The 16098-nt window shown below is 46.4% G+C and overlaps 1 protein-coding gene across 1 annotated transcript in view; it reads right to left on the reverse strand.

Moving 5' to 3' along the window:
- HR (HR lysine demethylase and nuclear receptor corepressor) overlaps nt 1-16098 on the reverse strand; it is a 410325-nt gene that overhangs the window by 180978 nt on the left and 213249 nt on the right. The window contains exon 7 of the mRNA XM_069617740.1: nt 8588-8683. Within this exon, the coding sequence (XP_069473841.1) occupies nt 8588-8683 (96 nt within the window). The remainder of the gene's footprint in view (nt 1-8587; nt 8684-16098) is intronic.

The raw sequence follows: 16098 nt of genomic DNA on the forward strand, positions 1-16098 counted from the left end.
TAGGGGTTTGGTTGCCAACGGAATTCCCATTATCATTGGTGAGAATCCCAGATGGAAGAGACACATCTCTGGTGTGATCGATGAAGAACCGCAGAGCTACCTTCTCAAGCACATCGTAAAGGAAAGATTCCTAGGAAGGGAAGCTAAAAGAAGGATATCGGAAGTTCACATAACCCCAGGAATGTTAGACGCGCTAGTGTGGAAGACCACTGGGACTTTCTGGAAGATTCTGGCATTTGATAATTCGCTGTGCAGAGGCACTGTCTTTAGAACATCCATTTTTGTGTGCGAAGACCACAATTAAGTCCTATTTTCTTGAAAATAGATTCTTCTATCATGTTTTAAATAATCTTCAGATACCATCAATTATCCGGTCTCTTGCAGGTCTCTTAATAGTGGTGCAAATGCATAAGGCCCCTAAAATGTCTATTTATAGACATTTTTGGGTACCTGGGAGTGGTGAAATCTGAGTTGATCTACGATGGTTTTGGTTCTTCTGCTTTTCTGATGCCCGAGAATTTGCGGGAATGGAAATCCTGCCCATGCAACTTACCCGGGACGTGTTCCACAGCTCCCAGCTCAGCAGCTTCTGTTCTGTGGTGCAACCTGCTGGATGATTGCACAGTGGGGCTGTAGGGTCGGGTGTGAGCAATCTTAAGAGAAGATCTCTGCGTCACAACCTTGAACACCAACGATGTATAAGGCCCTTTGTCTAGCAATGGCGGGAGCTCACCCCCGTTCACTCGCCGGAGGTGAGAGTGTGCGCACGTAGACTGCAGGAGACGATGCCCATCAAGACATTATGGACTCCTGGCCTGAGGGAAATGAGGAAGTTAGCTAAAACCATAGACTCAAAGGACTGGCAATGTTAATAAGACCAGGAGGGTTGCCTGATATGTGAATGAGTACCAAACCCAAGTGGCCTTTTAGGGGGGCGGGGGGGGCAGTCAGTTGGGAAGCACACATGCGGTGCATGCCTATGCCACTGGCCTCCCAAAACGGTAGCGGGAACAAACAATTAGGCTGTTCTGTTGCCCCGTGAAGCTTTATACAGTTAGCTCCAGCTGCCCAGACACGGTACCAAGGACCAGCAACAGCCTCATATAGCCAGGTACCACTTTGCAAGGCCATGCATTTATCTATTTATTTGGGCGTTTTGCAGAGAAACATGCCACACTGCGGCCACCTCAAAGCGCTTTTCCGCTTTGAGGATGGTGTTGCGTTGGAAGTTTGGTCTCATTTTAATTGACCACACATCTTGGCTCAAAGACCGAAGGATTACAGGGTTTAAAGGTGGTTAGGGGTGTTCTCCAAATGGTGGGGGTTAATCTCTCGGCCAGAGGAGTGGGGGGGGAGTTGGGCTGGAGGGCTTCTGCCCACAAAACCATGGGCACCTGGAGTGCACATTGTCAGTTCAAGTGGAAAGAGGAAATGTTGGACTTCTCCTAAAATTAGACCATACACCTCAGGGCAGCTTGGTCAGAAGAAAGAGGGCTTTGCTGACCTCTGGCCATGTCCAGTAGAGAGCAGACTACATACCCTCCTGCCCACTTCCATGCTCTGAATGGCCACCAGTGACCATGATCTGTAGGCATGAAGGCTGGGTAAAACATAGCATGTCCAGATGCAGATATCATAGGAACCTCGAGTAGTTCAGCAAAGAGACATCATGCGCAACCTAAGGTTACTGCATGTCACAAGTCCCATGGCAGTGTACTGTGAGGTTGTAGTGCTCCCTGCAGTTGGTACAGTGGAGGCTGCCCAAAGCTTTCCATAAGTTACATTAATATGCTGTTTTGTCAATATGTTTTTCTGATTTTCAATCTTGTACGATGTTACCTTGTATTGTAAACCTAATGACGCACAGCTGATTAAAGATTTTTTGATGATGATAAATATGTCATTATCCTGCGCCAACTCACCACTGTGGTAATTCCAGAGTGCCTATATCCCCTCGATTTCCTTTCACAACTGTTCCAACCATTTCCCAGTCAGTAGCACAGCAACATGGGGGAATTCTCGACTACACATCCCATAAAGCATCACACCCACACATCGAAAGCCTAAACAGGATTTGGCACGAGAATGCACACACCTGCAGACGAAGCGTAGAGGACGCTCTTCCCATTTATAACACTGGGAATGCAGGGAGTTTGTATTATGGACACAGAGAAATATCAAAGAGAACAGGATGAATAACCCGAAATGCATCATTCTCCCAGAATGAAAACTGGAATGGGCTTGGCCTCAAATGTACCGATGAAGGGAAAATCCCAGTTGGAGATTAGAACACCTTTGGACCTTCCTCCCAAAGAATGACTAAGTGGGGTATATAGCGTACACTTTCCCAAATAACGCCAGCACTTTTAGGTCCATTTATTTTATTGTTAATTTATAACACAATACCAGCGAGTGGTTGCTAAGCATGGGATCAGGTTTCGAACCTGTGTTGCACCGTGCTGTCTTGCTTCCAAGACAAACGCGTTGCCCCTGTGCTATCTTTCCTCCCCAAAATACCGACCAAGAGAAGCCCTAGCTCCATGCCCCCCACTCAGGCAATCTTGGGGAAATTCACAATCCTATATCCCAGCCCTCTGATATTCCTACAGGAAGGAAAGCAATGCTTGCATCCCGCCCCATAAGAATGAATGGGAGAAATGCTTTCTTTCCCACCTGAAACAGGACCATTGGTTTTCACAAGGAAAACTGACCAAATACACTCTCGTCATGCATGCGGACTCTTTAGACATTCGGAAAGCCCAAACAACTTGCCTGAAAGTAGGGAACTCCCCCCGGTCCCCAGTGGAGCTTCCGAGCAGGAGAGTCATACAGCACACAAAGGAGAAGCCCAGCCACAACTTAGTGACAGCATGAAGGCATAGAGTACATGCAACAAACCCACAATTGTAGATAGCCCTTAATAGCTCTTATGATGACTTTCTTCTCTGTTCCAAAATGCAAAGCCTCACAACCATTGGGATTACTCCTGCAGCCCAGCTGCTGACTAGCCAACCAATCAGGAGACACAGGAATCAAGGAGGGTCAAGAATGGCAGCAGCTTTGCCAGTAGTTTGCCTCAGTGCTGGGAAGAGGAGGAGGGCATGGTGTGGAGCTGCATAGCTGGACAAGAGACAGGGAGAAGGGACTGAGAAGGAGTCGTGTTACTACAAAGGCCTGTCCTGTTTCTGTGCAGATTCTGAAACCCTGACTGATGAGACCCGGGGACAGAAGGGCAGCCCTGGCCAGCGAGAAGCAGTATTTTTACGCTACGAGATCCAACCCCTTGGCTGGTCTAACCAAGATGCCAGAATGGAAGCCCACCCCAGAGGGCAGAAGAAAGTGAAAGAAAGACCTGGCACAGAATCTAAGAGGGGGAGAAGCCAATGAAAGGAGAACCCTGACTCTGAGAGGCCGCCTCCTAGGAGGGGAAGATTGCTGGAGACTCAGCTGTTGTCCCAAAGAATCAGAAGAAGATGGTGGAAGGGATTGTAAAAGATGCGCCTTTTTACTGTGGTACATTTGGTTTGAGAGAATCTTCTGGGGCCAGACCAGGAGCCCCATGTTCAGACCTCAGAAGCATTATTATTTTTCCCTAACCTGCATTATTGCAGTTCTCCTCTCTTTCATTCTAGTTGCAACTCTAGTAGCTAAAAGCATTGGCGCTCCCTGCTTGACCATTTTGAGACGTGTAATAAAGGTTTTGAAACTATAAATGATGCGTTGGCTCTCACTCATGTATCATATATGCCTAGGGTATTTCACCGGGAAGTCGCGCTTTCTTCAGTCTGGTTCCAGCAGTTGGGAAATGCTAACATCTCTGCTTCAAGATGCACACTGGCCTTGTCCTTGTTCATGATCCATTTGGGGTCCTGCGTTCTTCCCTTTGCCTTTCCTGTCTTGGCCTTTACTAATGTATGTGCATCACAGCGCTTTGATTCTTTTTACAGTTTTTTGTTATGGGTTAAGCGGGGGAATGACAACAGTTTAATTCATAAAATATAGGTTTTGACACCATTTTTGGACATGGTAAAAGTAAAGAACAAACAGAAAATATTTTTGTAGACTTTAAAAAGTCTGCCGTTTCTTTAAATATTTCTGTAGTCAAAACATTTTCATCAGCTATTACCACATAGATCCACCAGCAAAGCCCAATGAGAGCAGAGGGGGCCCAACATGAATCTGCTCGGCCTGCTGCCCCACCTCTAATGGTTGCCACGTTGTTCATCCACCCAGGTTGTGTGAGGGGGGATGTGTAAGAGGAGGTACATACTAAAGGGCAGCCTGGACTTGCATTGTGGATTTCCCCTTACTACTGCTGCAGTTGAGGTATCCAGTGGAATTCAGGAGGGAAGCCCTCTCACTGATGGGCCCCTCCTCCACGCAGAGTGCTTCCCCACCGTCTAGCGTCAGACCACTTTCTTTTCATCACAAATGGGCTCATATGCCGGGACATATTATGTGCATAACTTCATACTGCACCAAAGGGATTTACAGTGGCAATATTGGCATATATTGTGGGCACTGCTTAATGAAAATGATTTACAGTGGCACTACTGGCATGTGTTGCAGGCATGACATCAAAGTGATTAATAATATGAAAGCCAGCATATACTATGGGTGCAATATCATGAAAGCAATATGCAGTGAGAATGCTGGCTCATATTGGCACAGCATTAAGAAGTGATTTGTGCTGGCAGTGCTGGCATGCATTGTGGAAATAGCATAATGTGAGTGATTTACAGTCGCAATACTGGCATATTGTGTGCACAACATCAAAGTAATTTACAGTGGAAATCTTGACATGGATTGTGGACACAACGTCATGAAAGTGCTATCCAGTGAAAGTGGGGCCATATATTGTGGGCACATCGTAATGAAAATGATTTACAGTGGCAATTCTGGCATATATTGCAGGCTCAGCTTCATGAATAAGATTTTCCGTGGCATTCCTGCAAATATTGTATTGTAGGTGCACTTCAGAAATGTGGTTTACAATGGCAATGCTGTCATATGAGCATGTAGCACTGAGTTCAGCAACTGTTAAAAGGTCACTGCGGTACAGATTTCAGTTCAAACCTGTTGGCAGAAAGAAAGGACTGGACACACATGTGGCATAGTGAGCCAAGCAGGGGGAAATACCAACAATCATCCCAAAAAGAAAGGAGCTTACGCATGGTGCCATGGTCTGTTACATCCGCTCAGCAGGGAGGTTACAGGAAAGCACTGAAAGATCCAGAGAAGTCTATCGGGCCTAGTCAAGGGTTATTTGAAAGCAAAGGACAAGGAATGGGTTCAAAGCGGAAAAGGAGCAGAGAAGGACATGGCAGCGATGACAAAGATGAAGAACCAGAGAGTGAGCAGAAACCAAGCAGGCTTATGAAAAGCCAACTCAGGGCCGTAAGGAGGAAGCAGAAAGGAACTCTAGTTATGGGAAGTGGATCCAACAGTAAAAGAGAAACTTAGACGAATAGGGGATCAGAAACCATCTCAAGGCAGCACAATACAGTTAAGAGTTTAAGAAGCTCCAAGTAAAGGGATCTATGCCAAACAGGGCACACATGGGAGAAATTAAAATACAAAATAACCTTTCATGTGTTTTGTGAAAAGTAATTACACATGAAAGGCACCGAAATTAGCATGTTTAGTATAATGGATTCCACAACTAGTTCACACAAATAAGAGAGAAGTTGAAAAGAGGAAAACATTTGAGATAGATTCTGAAAGGCAAGTAAGCGGCCTTGGGAATGCCTGAGTGAGTTTGGATCCCCACACAGTTCAGAATGACCTGGGCGAGGCAGGCATACGCAGCGGGCTGAACGCTAACAATGGCCGCCTCAGGGATGCCCTGAGCTCTAGAACCTGCAATGCTGAATAGCAGAACGGACTGCAGGTTTAAGGATGATTTCGCTGCTGTCGCCATCCTTGCCCACAAACACGGCATGTGAGGACTTGTAAGGCTGAAGGTTCTTCCTGCCAGGTGGAGGGCTGGCGGCGCTAAGCGTTGCTTTGGACCTGTTCTGGAGAGTCAATAGCCTGGTACCAACACAGGGATGCACTGCCCTGTTTTAACACTGTTCCCGCCCACCCACATCATGGCAGGGGCCTGATCTAGTAGTCCCATTCAGCAACCCCTTGAGTGATCCAACTCAATCCACCTGTTCCCGTTTTATGAGGAACTGGGCACACGAATGCCAAGCACAGCTCAGAGAATTCTAAGCCCTTGGGCTCCAGACTACAAGCAATGATTGCTCGATGCCCCTCTATCACTAGACAGGGGGCACTAGAACTGGCATTCTCCAGGATCTTCGGGGCCATCAGCTAGAGACTGGCATTCAAGGTTGGCATGCCGTAAGGAATCCTTGTTCAATGGTTGGGTACACGTCTTGTATAGCCCACTACCCAATACAATAGCCTCTTAGCCCAAGGCACCACCTGCCCTTGTTATCAGCAGATTGGGCACTGGCTAGCTTTGAATGAGTTGCCCAGTGACACCCCTAATTTCCAACTCTACCCATCAAAAATGGATACTGGAAAGACGCCTGGAAAAGACTCTCCCGCCAGCTGCTTGAAAGACTGCGAGCCTGATTTACAAAGCATTTTTCAATGGAATTGCAAAATGTTTCTGTAAATCAGGTCTAGCGAATCAGGAGTGTCCTATCCCCATTGAGATTCTGGTGCCAGGGGGTGAGAGGACCCTCGCCCCCTACTCTCCCCGCCACCCCAACCACCCCAACCCTCAGTCCCTGTACTCTTTGGCTTGCATTTTACTTGAGAACTAGCAACTTCTTGCACGTCCATAATGGGCAGAGGATCCGGCTCCAGGATTTTGAAACAACCAAGGCAGTTTTTTCATCGAGTGCAGATCAACAACCCACACGGGGACTGGGATTAACTGCTACATTCATTCCTAGCCCATAACATGGCTCTTGATAAACTTTTACCCTTAAGTGCCAAGGACGAGTATGCTAGACTTGCAAAATAGCCTGGCAGTTAATAATGACACGCTTCATTCATACCTTAGATTTAGGGCTAGCCCAGATGTGTGCCAAATTCAGTCGCAGCAGTGTATAGGTTGTGACTACACATCAAATTGGCATCCGTTGCCCTTACTGTGATTTGTGCCGATTACACCGGGCCGAGCCGAAGGGGCACCGGCTGCAGTTTAACAGTCCGTTGAAAGGGACGCTTTTGTTAGATGGTAGCGGTACTAATCCTGACGACACCGACAACAACTACGGAATGTACACAACTAGCTGTACTGTTCACAACGTGGCCTGCTTATGCTGCCTAAAGCCATGAGTAATGTTTACACTACAGCAGGTCAGGTCACAATAAAGCGGTGACAAACTTTGACAAACTTGTTCAACACATGAAGGATCCGGGCACAAAACAAATCCCTGGGACCCAAGTGCTGAGCAGAGGCCAGAGAGGGGTGTGCTAAAGGGGACATGTCATGGGATCAGTAGAATATAGGCAGATGGGTGCCCTAGAGGTGGAATGAAAGATAAGGAGCAAGGGACGTCATTTCACCAAAATGCCAGTGGTAGTGGGGTTTATTCTACGGAAAAAGGCCGAAACGCATTGACGGACAAATCATCCCGCAGATATATTAGCTTGAGAAACAACTCTTTCGCATTCAGTAAACTTGTGATAAAAGATTTTTTGAATACAAATATAAAATTGTGATCAGTTGAAAACAAATGTAAAATTGTGACTAGATGAGATACTAAGAAAACCAAGTCCATACACAACCCTTGAAATATTTTCAGTTATGTCTTGTAATGTAATGTGTTTTTTGTATGAAATGTCACAGCAAGGAAAATCATTGTTGTAAAATAAATGTTCTAATATGTCTATTTGATATAAGTATAAGGACTCTGAGTCTGGGTTTTTTACAATGATTTGAGAATGATATAATTGCTTATAAGTCAGAACGTGTGTGGCTTGTACTTTGATAAACAAACCGGAGACAGGGGTAGCCTGTGGTTCACTTTTTATTTCATACTGGTTCTACCCTATTATAACAAAGTCCCCCCACAAACAAAAAACTTTGGGTATGACCTACCATATATACGTGCTTATTCTACTCTAAATGCTTTTTGGAGGATTTTGTCTGCATTGTGAATTTGAGGTGTTTAAGAACAGACTAAATAAGTGACTCACACCTGGAAGTGTGCCACTTTATTTTTTATTTTTACGGGTAGCAAGGGAGACGACAGGGGTAGCAAGGGAGACCGCAGGGGTCGCAACTGTGACCCCTGGCGACCCCTAAATGACGACCCTGTAAGGAAAGGAGCTATAGAAAACCTGCTTGTTTACAAGAAAGTCCCTAGAAAGACATAATTATGGCAAACGTAGACATGATCAAGTCAGGAGTTGGGGAGATAGACAAGGTCAAAGGACACAAAGCCAAGAATATGGAGAGCAAAGAGTGACAAAAGTTATAGGAAACCTGCCCACAACTAAGGGGTGGGGGCAGGAACAAGGAAAAGAAAGTAGTCAGCTTCAACTTGTACTGAATGGTGACACACCAAGCGTTGTGCCCCCCTAGAATACACACAACCAAACACACAATCGCTTTCCTCACTGGGTGTAGATATGAACTGTGTTAGAACCAGGAACCGGAGGCTGTGCTCGGGGCCTCGGACACACTCCACCTCGAGGTCCTCTTCTTCTCCTCGATCTGCCAAATAGAACACAATGAGCAGTGCTGTTAATACGGTACTGTTAATAGCCGCCAGACATGGCCCCAAGAAACAGTTCTGCTTGGCCTTAGAGGTGGATGCCCCTTCTGACACATTGGTACAAAGATCCGAGCAGCTTGGTGTATTGCTTTTTGGCACCTACAAGAAATGTTCTAATGGCTGACTAAGCCCCATCATGATCCCTTAGGGTACTGGCCTTCCATGGACAGCTGGGCATGTAGAAAACTCTAAATTAGCCAAACGAAGCAGCTTGAGTGTGACCCTCCACACAGACTACTACTGAAGGACTCTCCCTACAAACCTGAAGGTAAACCCTTCCATGCACATGTCAGAAGCGACTTTCCTACTGGCAAACCTTGGAAGTCCCTAACTTCCACATCGACTCTATCCCCAAAGTGACTGGGCTTGGGACCTCCCCAAAACTGCACTCCCTATCTATTAAAGGAACACCTCCATTATACCCAGGTATCACCCCGTGCCTTGATAGCCGACCCAGCCTTTCCTGCAGGGGTTTCATGTACTGTACCTCTATGACCTGTATCTTGTGCATAGGTACCTGATCTCTGTCTCTTCTGTCCCCATTGTACGTTCCCATCATTCCCCACACCAACAACAGGTTACTGTAACATGTACTACTTCACTACCACTCTACGGTAGAGCACCCAGTAAAGGGACGAGGCCAGCCACAACTGACCACTGTTCATATGTTTCTGGGGGTTCCAGACAGTAATGTTCCTTCCTCCAAACAAAGCTACATACAACATAAACACAAAGGCCCACTAACTCACCTCTCTGTAGGGACTAAACCTACACAACTCTACTGTTAAACCCTCTAACTCACCTCTCTGTGGGGACTAAACCTACACAACTCTACTGTTAAAACCTCTAACCCGCCTCTCAACAGTGACTGAACCTAGACAACTCTACTGTTATACCCTCTAAGTCACCTCTCTGTAGTGACTAAACCTGCACAACTCTACTGTTAAAACCTCTAACCCGCCTCTCTACAGTGACTAAACCTACACAACTCTACTTTTAAACCCTCTAACCACCTCTCTATATTGATTTAGCCTACACAACTTTACTGGTAAACTGGTAAACCCTCTAACCCGGCCTCTCTGTAGTGACTCAGCCTACAGACTCTACTGTTAAGCCCTCTTACCCGTCTCTCTATAGTGACTGAGCCTACACAACTCAATTGTTAAACCATCTAACCTGCCTCTCTATAGTGACCCAGCTTACACAAGTCTACTGTTAAACCCTCTAACTCACCTCTCTGTAGTGACTCAGCCTACACAACTCTACTGTTAAACCCTCGAACCCGCCTCTCTATAGTGACTAAACCTATACCACTCTACTGTTAAACCCTCTAACCCGCCTTTCTATAGGACCTCAACCTAAGCAACTCTACTGTTAAACCCTCTAACCCGCCTCTCTATAGTGACTCAGCATACACAACTCTACTGTTTAAACCCCCAAACCTGCCTCTCTATTGTGACTCACCCTGCAAAACTTTACTCTTAGACCCTCTGACCCGCCTCTCTATGGTGATTCAGCCTACAACACTCTACAGTTAAACACTCCAACCGCCTCCCTATGGTGACTCAGCCTGCACAACTCTACTGTTAAACTCTCCAACCCACCTCTCCTTGGTGATACCGCCTACACACCTTTCCTGTTAAACCCTTGTCCCTGGCGCCCAATGGTGATTCAGCCTGCACAACTCTAATGTTAAACCCTCTAACCCACCTCTCTATAGTGACTCAGCCTACACAACTCTACTCTTAAAACCTATGACCTGGCTCCGTATGGGGATTCACCCTGCACAACCCTACTGTTAAACTCTCTAACTCACCTTTCTATGGTGCCTCAGCCTACACAACTCTACTGTTAAACCCTCTAACCCACCTCTTTATAGTGGCTCAGCCTACACAACTCTACTGTTAAACCCTCTAACCTGCCTCTCCATAGTGACCCAGTTTACACAACTATACTGTTAAACCCTCTAACTTACCTCTCTGTAGTAACTCAGCCTACACAGCTCTACTGTTAAACCCTCTAACTCATCTCTCTGTAGTGACTCAGCCTACAAAACTCTACTCTTAAACCCTCTAACCCGCTTCTATATACTGACTAAACCTATACCACTCTACTGTTATACCCTCTAACCCGCCTCATTATAGTGACTCAGCCTACACAACTCTACTCTTAAACCCTCTAACCCACCGCTCTATAGGACCTCAACCTAAGCAACTCTACTCTTTAACCCTCTAGTCCCCTCTCTACAGTGACAAAGCCTACACAACTCTACTGCTAAACCCTCTAACCTGCCTCTCTATAGTGGCTCAGCCTACACAACTCTACTATTAAACCCTCTAACTCACCGCTCTATAGGACCGCAACCTAAGCAACTCTACTGTTGAATCCTCTAGCCCCCTCTGTATAGTGACTAAGCCTACACAGCTCTAATGTTAAACCCTCAAACCCGCCTCTCTATTGTGACTCACCCTACAAAACTTTACTGTTAGAACCTCTAACCCGCCTCTCTATGGAGATTCAGCCGGCACAACTCTACGTTTAAACACTCTAATCCGCCTCCCTATGGTGACTCAGCCTACACAACTCCACTGTTAAACCTTCTAACCCACCTCTCTGTTGTGACTCAGCTTACAGAACTCTACTGTTAAGCCCTCTAAACCACCTCTCTGGTGACTCAGGCTACACAACTCTACTATTAAACCCTCTAACCCACCTCTCTATAGTAACTCAGCCTACCCAACTCTGCTGTTAAACCCTCTAACCCACCTCTATACAGTAACTCAGTCTAGACAACTCTACTGTTAAACCCTCTAACCCACCTCTCTAGTGACTCAGCCTACCCAACTCCACTGTTCAACCCTTTAACCCATCCCTCTATAATGACTCAGCCTGCACAACTCCACTGTTAAAGCCTCTAACCCACCTCTCTATAGTGACCCACCCTGCGAAACCCTACTGTTATACCCTCTAACCCGCCTCATTATAGTGACTCAGCCTACACAACTCTACTCTTAAACCCTCTAACCCACCGCTCTATAGGACCTCAACCTAAGCAACTCTACTGTTTAACCCTCTAGTCCCCTCTCTATAGTGACAAAGCCTACACAACTCTACTGTTAAACCCTCTAACCTGCCTCTCTATAGTGGCTCAGCCTACACAACTCTACTATTAAACCCTCTAACCAACCGCTCTGTAGGACCTCAACCTAAGCAACTCTACTGTTGAATCCTCTAGCCCCCTTTGTATATTGACTAAGCCTACACAACTCTAATGTTAAACCCTCAAACCCGCCTCTCTGTTGTGACTCACCCTACAAAACTTTACTGTTAGAACCTCTAACTCGCCTCTCTATGGTGATTCAGCCTGCACAACTCTACATTTAAACACTCTAATCCGCCTCCCTATGGTGACTCAGCCTACACAACACCACTGTTAAACCTTCTAACCCACCTCTCTGTTGTGACTCAGTTTACAGAACTCTAATGTTAAGCCCTCTAAACCAGCTCTCTGGTGACTCAGGCTACACAACTCTACTATTAAACCCTCTAACCCACCTCTCTATAGTAACTCAGTCTACACAACTCTACAGTTAAACCCTCTAACCCACCTCTCTATAGTGACTCAGCCTGCAAAACGCTATTGTTAAACCCTCTAACCCACCTCTCTATAGTGACCCAGCCTACACAACTCTACTGTTAAACCTCTAACCCGCCTCTCCATGGTGACCCAGCCTACACAACTCTACTGCTAAACCCTCTAACCCACCTCTGTATGGTAACTCAGCCTACACAACTCTACTGTTAAACCGTCTGACCCACCTCTCTAGTGATTCAGCATACCCATCTCTATTGTTAAACCCTCTAACCCACCCCTGTATAGTGACTCAGCCTACACAGCTCTACTGTTAAACCCTATAAACCATCTCCCTATTGTCACTCAGCTTACACAACTCTACTGTTAAACCCTCTGTCCCACCTCTCTATTCTAACTCACTCTAGACAACTCTACTGTTAAATCCTCTACCCCACCTCCCTAGTGACTCAGCCTACCCAACTCCACTGTTAAACCCTCTAACCCATCCCTCTATAGTGACTCAGCCTGCACAACTCCACTGTTAAACCCTCTAACCCACCTCTCTATGGTGCTTTTCCTTACACACCTCTACCGTAAATGCTGTAACCCCTTTCTCTACCGTATGACTTCCTGCATACCTCAATGGTTGAAGCTTCTAAGCCATTCTAAGCTTCAATAGTGACCCTCCGTATACACTTATACAACATACTCTCAAACCACTTCTCCCTAGTGTCTCAACCTACACATCTCTGCTGGTAGTCTTCACATCCACCTCTCTCTCGTGTCTCACACTGCACTCCTTGGTCAGTAATCCCTGTGTATAGTGACGCAACGTACACATTTCTTTTGATAAGCCCCGTAACCCACGTTTCTACAGTTCCTTTTCCCGCGTACCTCTATATTTAAATCTTTTAATGCACCTCTTTTTTGAGACTCTTCCTACACACTTCTTCCAGTAAACTGTCGACCCCCCACACTATAGTGTCTCTCCTTATACACTTCTCCCGATAAATCCTGTGACCCTTCCTTAAAGTACCTATTCCTCCAGACCTCTATGTTTACATCTTTTAACACACCTCTTTACAGTACATCTTCCTGCACACCTCTACGTTTAAACCTTCTAACCCAACTCTCTTTAATGACTCTCCGTATAGGCGTCTAAGAATAAACCCTGTGGCCCCGTACCCTACAGTACCTATTCCTCCAGACCTCTATGTTTACATCTTCTAACACACCTCTTTAGTGTCTCTGCATGCACATTTACAACCCTGTAAACTGATAACCCCTTAAACCTCTTCTCTACGGTAACTCTTTCTGCATACCTCTATGCTTAAACCCACCAACCCACCTCACGATAGAGACTCTCATTGTACACTTCTCTTGATAAACCCTGTGACCCTCTGCCTTACAGTACATCTTCCTGCACACCTCTATAGTTAAATCTTCTAACCAATCTCTCTTTACTGACCCTACCTACATAATTCTACCAGTAAACTGTCGACACCCTCACTATAGTGTCTCTCCTTATACACTTCTCCCGATAAACCCTGTGACCCTTCCTTACAGTACCTCTTCCTGCACACCTCAATGTTTGAACCTTTTAACCCAACTCTCTTTAATGACTCTCCCTATAGGCGTCTACCAATAAACCTTGTGACCCCCTACCCTACAGTACCTATTCCTCCAGACCTCTATGTTTACATCTTTTAACACACCTCTTTACAGTGCCTCTTCCTGCATACCTCTATGCTTAAACCCACTAACCCACCTCACGATAGAGACTCTCATTATACACTACTCTGGATAAACCCTGTGACCCTCTGCCTTACAGTACATCTTCCTGAACACCTCTATAGTTACATTTTCTAACCAACCTCTCTTTACTGACTCTCCCTACACACTTCTACAGATACACCCCGTGACCCCCTTCCCTACAGTATCTCTTCCTGCATACATCTATGTTTAAACCTTCTAACCCCCTCCTCTATAGTGCCTTTTCCTAAACACCCCTATGGGTAAACCCTCTAACCCACCTCTCTGTAGTGCAGTGGTCTTCAAACTGTGGGGATGGCCCCCCTGGGGGTGCCCAAAGGGTGTTAAGGGGTACACGAGGCTATTTCAAAAGGGAGTACGGTGATTGATTTTGATAGAAAATATAAGCAGAAATGGCATCTAGGGGGGCCCAGCAGTTTGAAGACCAGTGCTGTAGTGACTCTCCCTACAAAACTATAACCCAGTAAACTGATAATCCCTGCAGCCCCCTTCTCTATAGTGCCTCTTCCTGCACACCCCTATGTTTAAACCGTCAACCCACCTCGCTATAGATAGTCTCGTTATACACTTCTAATGATATACACTGTGTGCCCTTCTGTACAGTGCCTCTTCCTGCACACCTGTATGGGTAAACCTTCTAAGCCACCTCACTATAGAGGCTCTCACTATACACTTCGAGTGATAACCCCTGTGTGGCCCTTCTGTACAGTGCCTCTTCCTGCACACCTGCATGGGTAAACCTTCTAAGCCACCTCACTATAGAGGCTCTCACTATACACTTCGAGTGATAACCCCTGTGTGGCCCTTCTGTACAGTGCCTCTTCCTGCACACCTGCATGGGTAAACCTTCTAAGCCACCTCACTATAGAGGCTCTCACTATACACTTCGAGTGATAACCCCTGTGTGGCCCTTCTGTACAGTGCCTCTTCCTGCACACCTGCATGGGTAAACCTTCTAAGCCACCTCACTATAGAGACTCTCACTATACACTTCGAGTGATAACCCCTGTGTGGTCCTTCCGGACAGTGCCTCTTCCTGCACACCTGCATGGGTAAACCTTCCAAGCCACCTCACTATAGAGACTCTCACTATACACTTCGAGTGATAACCCCTGTGTGGTCCTTCTGTACAGTGCCTCTTCCTGCACACCTGCATGGGTAAACCTTCCAAGCCACCTCACTATAGAGACTCTCACTATACACTTCGAGTGATAACCCCTGTGTGGTCCTTCTGTACAGTGCCTCTTCCTGCACACCTGCATGGGTAAACCTTCTAAGCCACCTCACTATAGAGACTCTCACTATACACTTCGAGTGATAACCCCTGTGTGGTCCTTCTGTACAGTGCCTCTTCCTGCACACCTGCATGAGTAAACCTTCTAAGCCACCTCACTATAGAGACTCTCACTATACACTTCGAGTGATAACCCCTGTGTGGTCCTTCTGTACAGTGCCTCTTCCTGCACACCTGCATGGGTAAACCTTCCAAGCCACCTCACTATAGAGACTCTCACTATACACTTCGAGTGATAACCCCTGTGTGGTCCTTCTGTACAGTGCCTCTTCCTGCACACCTGCATGGGTAAACCTTCCAAGCCACCTCACTATAGAGACTCTCACTATACACTTCGAGTGATAACCCCTGTGTGGTCCTTCTGTACAGTGCCTCTTCCTGCACACCTGCATGGGTAAACCTTCCAAGCCACCTCACTATAGAGACTCTCACTATACACTTCGAGTGATAACCCCTGTGTGGTCCTTCTGTACAGTGCCTCTTCCTGCCCACCTGCATGGGTAAACCTTCCAAGCCACCTCACTATAGAGACTCTCACTATACACTTCGAGTGATAACCCCTGTGTGGTCCTTCTGTACAGTGCCTCTTCCTGCCCACCTGCATGGGTAAACCTTCCAAGCCACCTCAATATCGAGACTCTCACCATACACTTCGAGTGATAACCCCTGTGTGGTCCTTCTGTACAGTGCCTCTTCCTGCACACCTGCATGGG

The sequence above is a fragment of the Ambystoma mexicanum genome, chromosome 10 (assembly GCF_040938575.1).
Source record: "Ambystoma mexicanum isolate Mex_15411 chromosome 10, UKY_AmexF1_1, whole genome shotgun sequence".
In the NCBI taxonomy this organism is placed as follows: Eukaryota; Metazoa; Chordata; class Amphibia; order Caudata; family Ambystomatidae; genus Ambystoma; species Ambystoma mexicanum.